This window comes from Corythoichthys intestinalis, chromosome 19 (genome assembly GCF_030265065.1).
Source record: "Corythoichthys intestinalis isolate RoL2023-P3 chromosome 19, ASM3026506v1, whole genome shotgun sequence".
Taxonomy (NCBI): domain Eukaryota; kingdom Metazoa; phylum Chordata; class Actinopteri; order Syngnathiformes; family Syngnathidae; genus Corythoichthys; species Corythoichthys intestinalis.
The window spans coordinates 21,965,676-21,984,203 of record NC_080413.1 but is presented as its reverse complement, the minus strand read 5'-3'; the positions used below and the strand labels follow the sequence as shown (position 1 = coordinate 21,984,203).

The window sequence follows — 18,528 nt, the reverse complement described above, 5'->3', positions numbered from 1 at the left end:
CGTGATCGTATTTAAAAAAAAAAAAAAACAGACACAGAAAAACACAAAGTATAACAAATTCAACTTAGTTTAAAATACAAATTATGGTTAGAAAAATGTGTGTTGGAAACTGACTTTGTCTTGGCTTCCTGCAGCAAGGATGGGTCGTCTGTGGCGAGGTACACCCGTTTCTTGTCAACGTGGCCGTGTCGTGCCAATTGTTGGAACTGCTCTTCTACATGCAACATATACTCTTCTATAGGATGGAAGGCTGCCTCTGTGCCTACTTTGTCTGTCCTCCTAACATGGACGCTGTGCACACACAAGGAGAAAAAATATATTTAAATAATTGGTCTATCATCAGTTGGAGGACAATTTTAATCCCACCCTACAAATTATACATAATCCATATAAAAAAACTAAAACATGCAATTTCTGAAACAATATACTTTATCAGAATCTAATATATATATATATATATATACATACATACATACATACACATTAGGGCTGTCATAATTATCGCGTTAACAGGCGTTAATTTGCCCCGCAAGATGCCCCGCTCAGAGCGATTTAAATGACAGTACAGTGAAACGCTCACTTTTTGTGTTTTATGGAGTTTTGCCTTACTCGGAAAAATGTCAAGGCAACTGAGTGTTTGCCTGGCACAGCCAGACTGTTCTCCCTGTATTTTCAAACACTGAGAGAAAAGTCTGGGCCTCTCGAGTAGGTACAAAATCAATCGACAAATCAGATTTGTTTATTTGCGTGACGTGTTCTTCACGAGCAACGTCACTCTTGCGCGCCGAAAGTCGTCTCTACAACAACACGGATGGCGAACGGGAGAGCAGAGAATATGTTCCAATCCGCGGTAAATTCAGTTTTAAATGAGCTAAAACACATCGACACGAGTCATTGACAACAGTCTGTCTCGCGCTAGCCATTTTGAATAAACTCTGCTCTCCTCGTATGTTTTCTTCCACGCGCAAGTCCCTTGTCCTGCCCTCGTCGCTTTGCTAACGGCACGTCTGCCCGTCGCTGATAGGTGCACTACGCTGTCTGTTTGCCTCTTGTTAAGCTTGTTCGGCCAGAATATTAATTAAAAATGAATGAAAACTAAACACTATTGAATATGTCATTATTATCATTTTAAAAATGTAAGTGACGGGTAAAAATAGATTATGACCGGATTTTTATGACACTGTCAGTCAAAATGACAGACAACGAAAAAGTCTAGCGCAACCTCTGGTAACAATGTAGATAAATGTGCTATATAGGTACTCTCCGTTTATTCTCCATTAACAGTTAAGTCAGGAAGCTGTAATAAATAAAATATTATTTTTGAAGGAAATAGTCATCCATTTTGTCTTCATTGTTACTTACAACATTCCTAAAGCAACTTAAGTTAAATTGTGAAAGTAAATGAAAGTGACATTTATCCGATGAATCGTTTAATTCATCGTCTTATTAATCGATTATAAAAATTGACTGGGTGCGCTCGAGTGGGGGTCCCGGCGGTGGGGTGGCGTAGGGTCGGTTGCCAACGGGCTTACACCCACAAGGGATTCACACGATTAATAGGTTCTAGATCACTGAGCTGATTTGTGAACACTCTACCACTCCCAATAAGTTAACTTTAGGGCTGTCAAACGATTAAAATTTTTAATCGAGTTAATCACAGCTTAAAAAATAATTAATCGTAATTAATCACAATTCAAACAATCTCTAAAATATGCCATATTTTTCTGTAAATTATTGTTGGAATGGAAAGATAAGACAAGACGGATCTATACATTCAGCAAACTGTACATACGTACTGTATTTGTTTATTACAACAATAAATCCACAAGATGGCATTAACATTAATAAAATTCTTTCTGTGAAAGGGATCCATGGATAGAAAGACTTGTAATTCTTACAGGATAAATGTTAGTTTGTATATTGTGACTAAATATTGCCATCTAGTGTATTTGTTGAGCTTTCGGTAAATGATACTGTAGCGACTTAACTGTTCTGCCCAAATGCATGATGGGAAGTGGTGCACCCATGACTGTGTGTGGTGGCTGCAAATAGTATATCTTCTCTGCGTTGGGAGCAATACAGGGTGTTAAGAAAAAGAAACTCCAGTCAGTCTTCCCCACCTCACTTCCTACAATAGTTGTAGTGGAAGAGATGTCAAAGCTTTTACCAATTAATTGCACGGCCCCAATGAATGCTTGTATCTACTCTACTCACTTGAGGCTGCATTTAGATCTGTATATACGCAAAACAGCGCCTTTGTAGTCTATATATATATGCGTGAGTGAGTTGTTCCACGCAAGCATTAATTGTGTTAAAAATTTTAACATAATTAAAAAAATAATAATTACCCCCCCCCCCCCCCCCCGTTAATGCGATACATTTGACAGCCCTACTTAACTTATAGACTTCCCCACCCCCTCTCCTTCTTTCCCCTAGGGCCCCCCCATGGTGTCAACAGGAAATACATCTAGCTAACGATAGCACCAACATATTAATAGTTAGTGTAGGCTATGTATTTCTTGTTGTTGTTTGTGTTTCTTTTCTTCTGTCTCCCCATAACCCCTTACTGTTTGCTGCTTTGTCATTATAAAGGAGATATATTGAATGATCACAATGGGAGTAAGTCATACTCTCAATGTAAAACATTAAAATTGTTCAGACCAACCGGACACTTAGACTTTCATTCTCCGTGTCAAACAGCTGAACAGGACAGGTTTTAAAAAACACGAGCAGCCGTACTTCTGAAGGTTTCCCTACACATTTGTCGCCAGCCTGTTTGATAAATACCATGACATCAACCTTCTACATACTCCATTTATGTGGTGCCAATTTTTTATATAGACCACCAAATGAATAGGAGTGATAGAGGGTGTTTGCACACACGCATAGGTTTGGTTGAAGTGGTGTATGTAGGACAAGCCAGAAGGAGGGAAAAAAAAGCAACACTCCTGTTATTTCTGTGTCATTCCTTGCAGCAATCTAGGACAGTGCAGGAGCAGACTACATATGTGAAGGTGAACGAAAAAAGAAAGGATAGGTGAAAATGCACATACGTCCTCTCCTGACACAGTCGCATGCCTCAAACTGATGGATACCGAAACCCAATTTTTATTCTATCCAGAACTATTACATTACGAAAGCAGCCAACCACATCTGAATTGTGACTTGTGGATTCGAAGGGGGGTGAAAATTGCAAAGCTATTAAAAAGAAAAAAGAATGGGCTCATTTGTTATGACACATTTGTAATCATGATGTTGAAGGGTTTTTACCCATTTGGATAATTGGCTTACTTGGCCATAATTGTGTGTATTTTCCCACCATAGTTAATTTATTTGTTTGGCATGCACAGTCTAAGGAGTGATTTGGAAGCAGATTTGACTGCATGTTCATTTCGTTTCCAAATCTGTTTGCTTATTTGTCTTATAAAAGCGTGACCTTTTCAGAAATAATGGACGTTTAAATTTAATGTCCGTCCGTCAATGTCCTTAAATCCTAACAATACAGGCAATATTTTAATAACATTCTAAACTGTTTTGCAAATGGACTAATAATTTTAAAACTATCACTAGACTTGGTCATACATACAATGTATATATGCAGTCACTCCAGAACTGCCAGTGCTTTTAGGAGCTTTTTCTGCATTATTTAAATAAGTCTACTGCACTGTTTTCTCCAAAAGTAAAATCCTGCCTGTCGGACCTCTACTGCAATCTTCCATCATACTGCTGTTGGGCTGTCAAGCTATCAGCTACTGGCAGCTTACTCCTTGCTAAAATGGTGCCTTAGAAAGAATAGAGTATTTTGGCTTGGTTACAGTAATGCTCATGTGCATTTTTTTCAGCCTGTTTCGTAGAAAAAATACCATATGCAAGTCTGACTACTAGCTTACTGGTGTATACCGAGTATCAGATTAAATTAAGGGGTTAATGAGATTCATTCATTCCTCGTCCATACCGCGTATCCTCCCCGGGGTTGCGGGTAGTGATGTAGCCTATTCCAGCTAACTTTAGGCAGGAGGCAAGGAACACCCTGAACTGGGTCAATGAGATTAATTGAGAAATAATGTAGATATACTGCTTTGCTATAATTTTAAATTCTAAATTAAACAGATTTTCGGAAGTCAAAAGCATCAAAATAAATAAAATAATGAAATATAAAATAAAAAAAGAACAAGAACCACCCCTCACAACAAATTATTTTGCCAAAACAGTCTTTTCTATTTGTTTTACTCAAATCGAAGAACCATAGTCATCCAAACGAGACTAAGCATTCTAGCAAATTTGACTTTGCTTGGAAATCTCACACCATTACTAAATGTCACCATGACTTTGGATAAAAGTCGTAGTGCCCCCTGCCTTCGTCGCCAGCAATTCACAGGGCACACACGTTATAGATACACAATCATCATTTACCAGTGACATTTAAAACTAATGGACATTTTAAAGTCTTAAATGAACTGAGCAACCAGAATACTGATTAAATATTGCATTAGAGCTGAAACGATTACTCCAATAATTCGAGCAACTCGATTTTAAAAACTGATCTGGGGAATTTTCTCCGCCTCGAGGAATTGTTCAATTTTGCCGGCACGAGACCCATGACTGCCCCGAAATCCAGGCCGGGTACCGCTGCGCGACACGCTTGCCTAGCCCCCGCTCCTCCGAAGGCACAAGAGCGTAGGAGCGATACTCAGGACAAGGTAAAATGAACTCATTCACTCCCAACCATTTTCACCGGTGCAACCCCCTTTGCTATCGGCCGTTTTACTGGATTTTGATTCATTTTGCAAGGCCCACAGAAAAGTCTGTTCCATTTCTATATAAACATGGAACCCACCAAAAGAAAGTTTAGACTCTTTTCTTTCAGCAGGAAAAAAAAGTAAGTTCATATCTTTTCCCATTCTTTAGAAATCAGCATTAGAAAATAGCTTAGTTTGAGCAATTTACCAATTTCTGATGAAAAAACAGAGAAATTGAGCTTTTGGTGAAAGCATACATTTCAAACATAACTTTGACTTTAGCACAGCTATTTTTTGCTTTAGTTACATCCCAAACAAGACAACAAGACAAATAGAGCTTTAGATGGCAAAATAACAATTTATTTAAACATAACTAAGAGATGATGCTGTCAGCCGATACGACAGCCGAGTAAACTTTTCCCTCATCGCCGCCTGTCTCATAAAGATGGATTTTTTTGAGTCCCTGCAGGGTCTGCTCCGCGAGCATCATGGACTCAACGGCATCGTCCGCTGCACTGGTGGTCCCGGTCGTTCTACTCGGTTGTCCAGCGCCTGGCATCCTGGGCGTCTTCTAGTTTGTTCTTCTCCATTCGGTCGTCTTCCGCCGGCGCCCCGGCCATATCGGGTTGCGGGTCTTGCCAAATGCGCTACTGCCCTCCATTGGCCAGTTTTATTGCTTTAAAATGGATTTTCAGCTTTGTGCTTTGGAGCTAAATTGAATCAGAACCCAGAGATGTCTCTTGTAAAAAAGAAACCAAAAACGTAAAAGACGTATAAGGGACACTGAAACAATTAAAAATAGATTTATACGTTTTTGGGAGCAAATGAGTTAAGTTTCCCATAGACTCATAATTATATTGACGGGTCACATTCATCAGACACTGCGCCACCCCTTCAAGTAGGGGGCCTTCCCACACCAAGCAAGTCATTCTCAAACACGCACGCAGCGATCTAACGCCGGATTTACGTTGAAAACGTACGAAAGCTGTACCCTCATACAAACAGGAAGAATTGTCTCAGGAGTGTTTTGTTCGAGGATTCAAAGTAATTATTATATTTTTTTCTACCATGCATGCATTTGAAACGACAGTGGCGACTATGGCATTGGTGTCATAGTTTGCAATATTTACGTAAAATAAATGCTAACTGCACATTTTTTTGGGTTTTAACAAAGAATCGAGACCGTTTTACGTCTGTATCTATAAAGAATTCAGGGATTTAAGCATTTATTCACAAGAATTTTCAACAGAAAAAGTTTGTTTTTCATAAGGCGGGCGCTACATTTGCTTACTGACTAGCATCATAGTTCGCAATATTTACGTAAAATTAATGCTAACTGCACATTTTTTTGTTGCTGCTTTTAACCAAAAACTGAGACTGTTTTACGTCCATATCTATAACGTATTCAGGGATTTAAGCATTTATTCATAAGAATTTTCAATGGAAAAAGCTCTTTGTGATTTCACTCAGTCAGCTTTGACGGCCATGCCAATAATCCAGGCCCCCTTTTAATCGGCCCTGTGTCCCGTGTCTCGTCAATATATTATGAAGTCTTTGCTGTACCTTGCTAACATAACGCTAGCCCTGCGGAGGGCTAGGTTTCTATTAATTATGACTACTGTCGATGCATGGCTAACGTGTCTTTCATACAGGCTTTATTTAATCTGTAAAAACCTAGCGCTGTAGAGTGATGAGGGCATAAAATAAAACCATAATAACACTAACTGTCAATCTTAGCTTGGTAGTCATTGATGGATAAAACACCAAGTAGCACTGGTGCCTAATGTGCTCCAATACAGCAGGTATCATATATTTATTTTGAACACTTCAAAAACTCAAATTCCTATCAGGACTTACAATTTCGACTTAAACTTAAAACTTAGCTATAGCTTAAAAATAGCTTGACACACATTGCGAATTCAATTGAAACATATTGGAAAAACACTAAACTTTTGTGTTATGTGTGTTATCGCGCGTAATGACATTTTTAGGTAAGAAATTAGATTTTTAAAAAATATTTTTTATAAGATCTTTTTTGAGTGAAAGCAGGGATTTTCTAGTCACACCTGAGATGCAATTGCTGCCTGTTTTCAACAATTTACACCTAAAAAAGAAAGACATTTATTTTCTAAAATGGTTCAATATGAGGTGAAATGTCTTATTTTCCAATGTATATTTATAATTGCTCTTTACTAGTGCTGCAACGATTAATTGATTAACTCAAGTATTCGATTAGAAAAAAATAGTCTAAATTGTAATGCTTCAAGTATTCGTTTAATTAATTTAATTAAAGTGGCGTTGTAATGGTTTATCTTGAAAGTGTTTGCATTTAGTTTTATTGATTAGGGTGGACACACTGCCCTCTGGTCTGCCTCGTTTCACATGGCTGAATCCAACTGCTCCCTGTTAAGAACAACATAAGCTAAGTTTTTGTTTGAGCTAATGTTTTTTAATGCATTCGTAATTTTGTTTACAGATATATTTAGCCATTTTTTGTGGGAATATATGTTTGAAACTTTTGTTAAGAGCATCGTAAAAAAAAAAAAATGTTAACATTCTATAGCATTTAAGATGGCAGACTTTTGCTATTTAAGTTAGCCAATTGTTCTTTTGTTGTACATAGATAATTTCTTTTGAATACCGTTTGAAGCTCAGCTCAAGTGTATTTTAATTTTTCATGTTCCTTATCTGATTACTCGATTATTCGAACTAACTAGTTCACTGATTAATCGACTACTAAAATAATCGATAGCTGCAGCCCTACTCTTCACCTTTTTTTACTTTCCTCCATTAATCGATGGAATTTTCAGTAGAATACTCGATTACTAAAACATTTGATAACTGCAGCCCTAAATTGCATAGTATGGCCTCATGAGCATGGAGAATTTAAATAGAACAACCCTACTGCATACTTCCCATAATTTTCGGACGATAATCTGGACCTGCCTAAAAGCCGCACCCACCAAATTTCACAACTGTACTTGTTCGCAATTGTCCACATTGTATTATGGGATATTTATACCAAAAGACATGCACCTCATTAGCTATTTAAGTTAGCCAATTGTTCTTTTGTTGTACATAGATAATTTCTTTTGAATACCGTTTGAAGCTCAGCTCAAGTGTATTTTAATTTTTCATGTTCCTTATCTGATTACTCGATTATTCGAACTAACTAGTTCACTGATTAATCGACTACTAAAATAATCGATAGCTGCAGCCCTACTCTTCACCTTTTTTTACTTTCCTCCATTAATCGATGGAATTTTCAGTAGAATACTCGATTACTAAAACATTTGATAACTGCAGCCCTAAATTGCATAGTATGGCCTCATGAGCATGGAGAATTTAAATAGAACAACCCTACTGCATACTTCCCATAATTTTCGGACGATAATCTGGACCTGCCTAAAAGCCGCACCCACCAAATTTCACAACTGTACTTGTTCGCAATTGTCCACATTGTATTATGGGATATTTATACCAAAAGACATGCACCTCATTAGCCTGTTGAAATCCAAAATTAAACCACACAAGACTATAAACAGCAGTGTTCAGCATGGGTGGTAATAATAGCGTCTTATAGTCCAAAAATTATAGTATATACTGTATGTGATGAATACTTTGTTTTGAGTATTGCACCAGGGAGCTGCCCAGTACATCTATCTGTGTTGGTCTCCTAGTTAATTAAGGGATTCCACCAGTTCCTCTTGCCTCCAGGCCGTCTCTGACACTTTGGGGGAATAACTTGGGAAAAGACAATAAGATACAGGCAGGGCCAGAGATCAATCCATGAGAATTAAATTAAACCTTTTATTTAGGTGACACATAAATGATAAACAAATCCATTACGGGAGTGGGTGTTTATCAAGTATACACCTTTCATCTTTCTTACTCTATAGCGATCGCTATCACTTTCCCTCTTCTTTTCCCTGATGCCACACCCGAGTTCTCTCGCGCCAGCTCCTGATATAATTTCAAAGTATGCATCTCTATTCAGACAGCATACTGGCAAAGAGAACCAGCACACTTCATAGACTCCCACACAAGAGACATGTTTGTGTGCGCTCCCCCCCAAAAACTATATGCGCCAAATAAATCTTTTATTTGCATGTGACGTCAGCACCTTGGAAGAATATCAAAAGGATTTAAACATCACTGGGCTGCTCGTCTAAGCAGCTATATCAGTCTGTAGACGGATACACTATTGTCTTATTTAGTAGTTTCATGATGCACTGGCTAGGCTGTGCAGATTAGGGGTGGATAAAAAATACAAACAAACACTTTTTGATTATGTAGCCAATTTAAACTGAATATTCATCTAGTTCATATGTCCTCATGTACCCGCTATTCTTGCTGCATGACGCGTGATAATTTGCAACACACATTGCTCATAATAACAAAACAAAACAACAAGCTGAAACTCTATTGAATTAAAGTTTACTCTATTGATCTACAGTACATGAATTCAGAGGACTGCCCTCTACTATGTTGAAACATCCAGTATTCCACCAAAATATTCCTCTTAATCATTATGTCAAAAAGTTCAGAAAGCATCAGAAGATCCATGTTTTTCTTTTTCAAGGCCTTTTTCGATATAGAATGACTATAAAATGGAAAGAGTGTCATTGAAAGAAAGGTCATGCTTGAGGCCTATGTTAGTTACATAAAGATAGAGGTTGACCAATATGGAATTTATTATAATCTAAAAATTAAGGCTGTCAAAATTATTGCGTTAACGCGCGGTAATTCATTTTTTAAATTAATTACGTTAAAATATTTGACGCAATTAACGCACATGTCCCGCTCAGACAGTATTCTGTCTTTTGGTAAGTTTTACAGCAAGGCTTTTTGTGCTGTCTAACAGCGAACTCTTGTGGTCGCTTTGCGACATGGTTTATTGTTGTCTTGCCAGTTCAATATGGCTGCAGGACGTCTCGGGCTGACGCCTACGTTGTAATGTTGTGCTTATATGATCCTTGGACAAGATTTGTCCGTAAGTATGGTTGTTGTAAATAATGCACATATTATGTTAGTAAGGGAAATGTTATGTTTTGTATGAGACACTTTTTGTTTATGTTTTGTGAACCTGTATAGCGTGCTAAGCTAACGTTGTTGCTAATGCAATGCTTGTGTACTTTTTTTTTTTGTAGTTTTACGACGGTCTAAAGAGGACAATGGTTTGAGGCCATTTTATTAATAAATCAGATGAAAAAGAAGTCTATTATGGCGTCGTTCACTAGCTGTCTAGCTTTAGAAAAAGTAGACGCTTCGGAGTGAGGACAGCATAGACAGATTTAAATGACAGAGTGAAATGCTCACTACAGTCCTTATGTACCGTATGTTGAATGTATATATCCATCTTGTGTCTTATCTTTCCATTCCAACAATTTATTTTACAGAATATATATATATAATTTACAGAAAAATATGGCATATTTTATAAATGGTTAGAATTGCGATTAATTGCGATTAATTACGATTCATTAATTTTTAAGCTTTAATTAACTCGATAAAAATTTTTAATCGTTTGACAGACCTACTAAAAATATTTCCACCCAATTGCCAATATCCAAACCCGATTTTTTAAGCTGATATTTGAGGCCGATATACTGTTTTTTCTTTTTTTCTAAATGCATGTAGATTTTAAAGGCAATTTTTAAAAAAATGATTCAACAGCTTCAGATTTACAATTTTGACCTGAGACTGACACTGAGCAAGAACAGTACATTATTTCAAATAATTAAACCCACCAGGACGTCCCGACAAGATTGACAGTTTAAGAGGAGGTTCTCCATACACAAAGCTGACAATCCATTTTAAAGCAATAAAACTGGCCACTGGAGAGCAGTAGCGCATTTGGTAAGACCCCCAACCCGATTCAACGGAACGGGCGGCGGGCCGCACGGCCGGGGCGCAGGCAGAAGACGACCGAATGGACATCCAGGATGCCAGGCGGAGAACGACCGAGCAGAACAACTGGGAGGATGCCAGGCGCTGCTGGACGACCGAGCAGAACGACCAAGAACACCAACGCAGCGGACAATGCCGTTGAGTCCATGCTAGAAAGACTAAAAAAAAAATTCATCTTTATGAGACAGGCGGCGATGAGGGAAAAGTTTACCCCGGGCGTCGCAGCCACCTCAGTTATGTGTAAATAAATTGTTACTTTGCTATCAAAAGCTCTATTTGTCTTGTTGTTTATGTTATTTTGTACAAGGAAAACATTATTCAGATGTTTGGGATGTAACTAAAGCAAAAAATAGCTGTGTTAAAGTCAAAGTTATGTTTGAAATGTATGCGTTTTAGGGCTGCAGCTATCGATTATTTTAGTCGATTAATCGATGAACTAGTTAGTTTGAATAATCGAGTAATCGGATAAGGAACGTGAAAAATTAAAATGCCTGGGATGAGCCTCAAACGGTATAAAAACAAATGAGGATCCATGTACAACAAAAGAACAATTGGCTAAATTACATAGCAAAAGTCCGCTAGCTTAAATGCTACAAAATACTAACGTTTTTTTTTTTTTTTTTTTTAACAATGCTCCTAACAAATGGTTTGGACTCATGTTCCCACAAAAAATGACTAAATATACCTTTTGACTAAATTAGGAATGCATTAAAAAACATTAGCCCAGACAAAAATTTAGCTTACGTTGGTCTTAACGGGGAGCAGTTGGATTCAGCCATGTAAAATGAGGCAGACCAGAGGGCAGTGTTTCCACCCTAATCTATAAAACTAAATGTAAACACTTTCAAAGTAAACCATTATAATGCCACTTTAATTAAACGAATACTCGAAGCAACAAAACATAATCCGAATATTTTTTTCATATCGAATACTCGAGTTAATCGATTAATCGTTGCAGCACTAATGCGTTTACAAAAAGCTCAATTTCTGGTTTTTTTTCATCAGAAATTGGAAAATTGCTCAAACTAAGCTATTTTATAATGCTGATTTCTAAAGAATGGAACAAGATATGAACTAACTTTTTTTTCTGCTGAAAGAAGAGTCTACTCTAATCTTTCTTTTGGTGGGTTCCATGTTTATATAGCAAAAGAACAGAATTTTCTGTGGGCCTTGCAAAATCAGTCAAAATCCAGTAAAATGGCCTGGAGCGATGGGGGTTACACCTGTGAAAATGGCTGGGAGTGAATGAGTTAAGAGTGGGGTCCTTCCGGGGTCTTACCATCAGTCAGCGGCAGCCATTGTTGGCCTCACAGATGCCTGATCAAAATCCTTTTTTTTATCGGCTTCTTTTTTTTGTTGATCGTCCGACCTCCTTTACATTATAACATTTAAAATTTTTATGGCAAACAAGAATGTTATATTGTTCAATGTTCATTGTCTGTAAAATTAGTGAAGGCATTTTGATAGTGACCATTTGAAAGAATATTTTTATTTTCAATATTTACTGTGAGAAATGTTCCAAATTTAACCAGACTCGAGATTTAACCAGCATTCAAAAATTATTATTATTTTTTTACAGCTTTCCCTGTATCTATTACAGAAATGGACGCAAGTAATTTGGGAGGAAGGCGATTTCCCACTGCTCATTTCACTGTGTGGATCTCCCTGGCTGAATTCATTTCATCTGCCCAGTAGGTCTACTGTACTTTCTCATTCCAAGTCAGCCAAATGTCCACTGAGGAAACCAATTTCTAGACTACATGTTAGTGAAACAGAATACAGCTTGTGGATTGGATGCAAATCAGTCGGTGGTGTTCACTCCCCTATCGAGCTCATCTCGCACTCTTCCGACAGTACAGATTTGCGCTGGCCAACAAAATACCGATACGCAAAAATCTAACACGCTGGTCTAGATTTAGACCGCGTAAGAAAATGGAACCCTGTGTGTTTCTTAACCTGGACTGAACCCCCTCAGACCAGGGGTGTCAAAAGTACAGCCTGCAAGCCAGAAACGGCCTGCCAGGGGGTCTGATCCTGCCCGGGAGGTTGTCCTGCTTGACAGGCATGGTTTAGTTCATTACATGCTTATATTTTGACAAGAGCGTCTGCAGTAGTAGCTCGTATGGCATGTTTCTCCATGCGGAAAAGTCAGCATGGGCTAAAAATTTCTGCGGGTACGTGTTGCAGATAATTCAGCTCCTTCAGACATCACGTGGAGAGGCGTGGTGGCCGCACGGAACAGTACAGAACTCGAAGATGAATTGAGAATTAAGAAAAAAAAAAAAGTTTATTCTCCTGCAAAAGCAACGCCAGTATACCGCATATCATATTATTGTTATTTAAGCTCACACACTCCCTACCAATGCATTTAGATGCATTTACAAGGCAGGTGGACAAGTGCACTTGCATTCTAAAAAGTTCCCATTTAGTTTGCAGGGTGTGATGAGTCAAGTAGAAGATGGATGTGGAAATGCATGTAAATGGAAAATTATGTAAACATCCTACTTTCATTTTATGACAATGAAATGGATGAAACAATGATCCACTGAGATTTGTATATACAGTAGTATTGTTAGAATTGCACTTATTTTTGTTAGGTTTTATTAGAGTAGAAAACGATTCACAACAAGATAAATATCAGGGAATATTTTAGAGGTGCAACAATTAATCGATAAATCGACAACTATTTTGATAACCGATTAATCGTTTAGGACCTTCTTCACCTTAAACGTGACTAAATTATTGAATTATAACATTCTCAGTTGTAAATATTAAGCCTGAACGATATTATCGTTTAAACATCGCCATCGCGATGTGTGCGTGCGTGATAGTCCCATCGCAAGGACGTGCGATAGTTTTTATTTTTTTTAATCCACATACGCCCTGCTTTCTGCTCTGGGCAGAGCCTCACACTCCCTTTGAACCTCACAGTCACTGCAGCACTTGCTTATTAAAGTTAACGATGCTGGTATCTTTGATCTTGCCAAAGAAGCGGACATCACAGCGCAGCAGCTGTCAATCATCGTTTAACTTGTTAAACAGTTTCTGCAAGGAAGCCGCTTTGGAATGAATGTGTGTGTGTGTGTGTGTGTGTGTGTTTGTGGAGACGTTTGAGACATATAAATTAAATGCCAGAAGTGATCATGAGGAGTTTGTAATTTCTACATGTCCACCAAGAGTCACAGCTAAGGTAGATAAACAGAAGTATTTAATAAAGCCAAGCATTTTTCTACTACAGTAATTTATTTTTGTTCACAAATGATTTGGTTGGACAGTTATGTTTAAAACTGATCATAATTATTACATTTGAAGTGCTTAAAACCTGTAATGGGTTTCCCCATTGGCAGTGTATCAAATGCTTGTTCTCCCCACTGTGTGTGTGTGTGTGTGTATATATATATATATATATATATATATATATATATATATATATATATATATATATATATATATTTATACATTTTCAAAAATCATACTTTGGGGAAAAGGTGAGAAAAAAACATGCCTTATATGTATCTCTTTCCAATGCTAAATCTGAATAAATACATTGAGCACACACACAAAAAAATAAAAATTTGGGGGGCGGGGTGCGCAACTTCGCAGTTTTTCACTTATTGCGGCGGGTTCTGGTCCCCATTAACCGCGAAAAACGAGGGATCACTGTACACTGGTCATTGCGAGTCATCCAAAGTCTTTCCAAACAGCTATTCAAGGCATCTAGTGAAAATTTCTTTAAAAGAAAAAAAAAAAAATTTTTCTTTAATATCGCAATATAATATCGCAAACCCCCAAAAAATCGCAGCAATAGTTTTTTCCAATATCGTTCAGGCCTAGTAAATATTATATTTTTTCATTATATTTTTGTTAAGTCAAAGTAGGACGAACAAACATCAGCTTCTACTTTGGAAAACCATTCACATTTTTTGCCAATTTTCAGACATCTTATTGACTAAACTAGCTTCTTAATAAGGCTGCAACAACTAATCGAATAAATCGATTTTTAAATTGGTTGTCAACGAATTCAATAATTGATACAGTTGAAGAAAATAGTCATCCATTTTGTCTTCATTGCTACTTACAACATGCCGAAAACAACTTCAAGGTAAATTGTGAAGGTAATTGAAAGAAGTGAATTTTATCAGATTCATCGATTACCGTAATTTTCGCACTGTAAGGCGCACCTGACTATAGGCCACCACCAACCAATTTTGGCACAAAAATGGAATTTGTTCATTGATAAGCCACACTGGACTATAAGCCGCAGCAGTCCTCACTGCTTTATGGGATATTTACACCAAAAGATATTAACCGGTAACACTTGATTTGATAGCGGCATCATACGACTGTCATAAGACCAAATGAACCACCATGAAGCTTTGAACCAATTGGCTGCAAAGCTTCATAGCTTCAACAAGCTTCATTTAGCCATCACTACTCCTTTGGGGGAAACAGGCAACCTCTGCTGTGAACTGCTGTCAACACTGTTGTTGTCCAACATGCCTCCTAGCATGCATTGCAGTGCTACAGATGTAAATAACAATCAAAATTCATGTTCTGTGCTAATATTTTCTTCAAATACTGTTCCAGTTGTTTCATTAATTGCTAGTTATGGAATTTGGTAACACTATATTTGACAGCGGCGCCACAAGACTGTCATTAGACAATCATAATTATGGCATGACACTGTCCTGAACATTAATGAATGCTTATAACAGATGTCATTTAGTGTTATCTGGCAAATTATCTCACTTTTGAATGGATGTAAAAGATCCAAGCTGGACATAAATGGAGTTAGTGATATAACTTGCCGGATGACACTTAATGACATAAGCATTCAGTAATGCCCATGCTGAAAGACCCAGTGACGACCCATCTTCAGCTTTCGAGCAGAGGGCAACAGATTTTGATTTAAAATGTCCTGGTATTTCAAAGCATTCATGATGCCATGCACCCTAACAAGGTTCCCAGGGCCTTTGGAAGCGAAACAGCCCCACAGCATCACTGACCCACCCCCATACTTCACAGTGGGTATGAGGTGCTTTTCAGCATGCGCATCTTTCGTGGCACGCCAGACCCACTTAGAGTGTTTGTTGCCAAAAAGCTCAATCTTGGTCTCACACAAAAATACACACGGTCCCAGGCGTCAACTTAAAAATATAAAAATAGCTTACCTCTTTGTCCTCTGAAAGACCATGCCAACCCAACAAAATATTTACTTCATATGAAATGTGAATTGATTCACCGAACTGGCGTTAAAAGTCCGCGCAAGTTGATTCATTCTTCACATTTTTTCCTCCAAGTTTTTGGTTTCGGGAAAACATCCTTCATGTGTCGTAATGTCTCGAGTGGTTTCTCCAAGTTCCAAAAAAGCAATGTGTGATCGGCATGTTCGTTTTTGAAAGATTACCGGAGAAAAGTAGCAAAAATAATTTTGTTTCTATGCGAGGGCGGGTCTATAATGTCCCACTTCTGCTTTACTTCCACTTTACAATGCGACGTCACAGTCGGTAAGCCATTGCCGTGATTGTCGCCGCGTACCAAAATGAGTTTGACACCCGTGCATTACACTTAATCACAAAACCCCGGGGTTCGCTCAAACCCGGGTTAAGAACGACTATTTTAACGGGTAAACCACTGCCTTCTCAACTTTAACACACACACACACGCACCCCAACTCTTAATCGTACAAGCGCGCACACAGTAAGATCCTCCAAGAATGCTGACAGAAGCTTACATATACTTTGCTGCAACATTAGCTCATTGAGTGGATGTTTTAGGGTGTGGAAGGAAGGAGCGATCAAACCTTTTCTCAGCGATTGAGAAGACGAACGTGTACGATGTATGTGTGTGTGTAAGGAGTCGGGGGGGCATGGGAGACACAAAGAAGCGTAATAGATGTGTGGAAAACTATATGAGCGTGAGAAGCTTGTGAATACAGATGTGTGCCAAAGGGAACGCGAGAGAGAGGTACGAGTGGCGTCTAAAATCTGAAAGTCTTAGCGTCGAGAACAAATGAAACGCAAGTTGCGATCTAAAATGAGTAAGAAAGTAGAAAGGAAAGAGATAAAGGGGAGGAGAGTCAAGGAAAGCTCAAAGAGACAGCAGCTGCTCTGATTATGAAAGGAGACGAAGGATTTCGGAATGTAACAAGAGTGAGAGAGAAATGAGCTTAGCAGGAGGCAGAAGGGACCACGATGAGTAAGTATTGCTTGCAGCGAAACCATATATATTTTCAAAAGTTGTGACGGATCGGTCTCGTGCGGCAAGAATGCACGAATATGAGTTTCGAGGACAACTAAGACGGGATGGCTTCACAGTCTTATTTACTTTGAACTTGTTCACTTCCCCAGTGGTTGGTGACTGGTGGATACTCATGGGACATCGTGAAAAGTTCAGTCCATCTCGGTAAAGTAACTGAAAGTCAGTTACACTTACGGCACTTTTTCGTGACTGCCTGCTCTGCACTCATCATCATGCACATGGGTGTTGAATGATAAATCTCCCATCTGGCTTGGCGAGTAGGTTACAATAATAGCTGATGCAGGAAGTACAGCATAAAGAGAATAGGCTTGCAGGCAAAATGCAAATGCTCCCTGAGTTGGGCACCTAGCTGCCATGCAAAGAGGGAAAAAAAAAAAAGAGTAAAGAAATATCCATCTGTCCATATGTCCTGTTCATTATTTCCTATACAACTGGTCCAGGTGGCAGCAGTCTAAATTAAGATGCCCAGACTTTCCTGTCCCTCGGCCACCTTCTCATGTTCAGCCGAGGGTCAGCTCTGACACACAGTCCCTCCAGTGTTCCCTTCTGTTCTGCTCCCGGTTGGACAGGTCCAGCACACCTTGCCAGCAAGACAGATGTTCAGGGCACCCGAAGGAGCTTTCTGAAATACCTACACTTGTGTTGGTGGAGCAGTAGCTCTATTCTGGGCCTTTCCAGGATAACTGAACCCATTATACTCACTATAGGCCCTACATATCCCGGTTAATTCCCGTTTATGTTCCCAATTCATGTTCATCAAGACTGTATTTAAGCCCAGGCAATCTAAGAGAAGGGTGCCGACTAGGTGTGTAACGGTACACAAAAAATCTCGGTTCGGTACGTGCCTTGGTTTTGAGGTCACGATTCGGTTCATTTTCGGTACAGTAAGAAAACAAAATGCAAAATATAAATGTGCTAGTTGTTTATTACGCACCTTTGTGCTTTCAACAATAGGAACATTAGACTATACAAAGCTAGAATTCTGCTCAAAAAGTAGCGGGTATTTAAAGATAATCCAACAACAATTTGCTTTTCAGACCCCGCGTATTGATCAGCTTTCTTTCTGAAAGAAAGAAGAAAAAAGAAGTCCTGTGCTAATAAAGAGAAAAGCAATCCCAATGACAAAGATTGTAACATGTATTTTACAAATGAAATGCCTCAATGAATCATTTTTTTTTCTTATGAACGGTTTTCAAAAGCTTTACTGGTGGATTTTCTCAAGTTAAAGCGCCACACAGAAATTAATAAATTTAATTGTGTAAGCAGGATATGTGTATTATTCTTATTATTTAATTAATTACAGGTGTTTTAGGTCGTTTCAATTTATTTTATTATGTGTTTATATTTTACAAATGTGATGTAGTATTCATTTATATTGCATATTTTATGTTGTATAACTTTAGTTCCGATGTGAATATTAGTTTCTACTTGTTTTTTTGTGGTAGGAGGGTTTTGTATTGAACACGGGGCCGTGTTGGTTATTATTATAGTAGAGAAGACAGCAGTAAATCAACAAAGACAGGTCAACTGTGCCCCGATCTACCACTCAAGAGATCTGATAGACTCAAAAAGTGGGTTACGATTGCATATTAGTTTGAAAATCGACCGGATCCACCGT

At 38.3% G+C, this 18,528-nt stretch overlaps 1 protein-coding gene and 1 long non-coding RNA gene across 2 annotated transcripts in view; one reads left to right on the top strand and one right to left on the bottom strand.

Annotated features, from left to right (window-relative positions):
• Nucleotides 1–18,528, bottom strand: part of fut8b (fucosyltransferase 8b (alpha (1,6) fucosyltransferase)) — a 232,348-nt gene that overhangs the window by 12,340 nt on the left and 201,480 nt on the right. The window contains exon 8 of the mRNA XM_057822895.1: nt 115–291. Within this exon, the coding sequence (XP_057678878.1) occupies nt 115–291 (177 nt within the window). The remainder of the gene's footprint in view (nt 1–114; nt 292–18,528) is intronic.
• The window catches only part of LOC130907607 (uncharacterized), a 65,315-nt gene that overhangs the window by 2,579 nt on the left and 44,208 nt on the right, over nt 1–18,528 (top strand). The window contains exon 2 of the long non-coding RNA XR_009061505.1: nt 12,250–12,340. This is a non-coding gene — a long non-coding RNA (uncharacterized LOC130907607). The remainder of the gene's footprint in view (nt 1–12,249; nt 12,341–18,528) is intronic.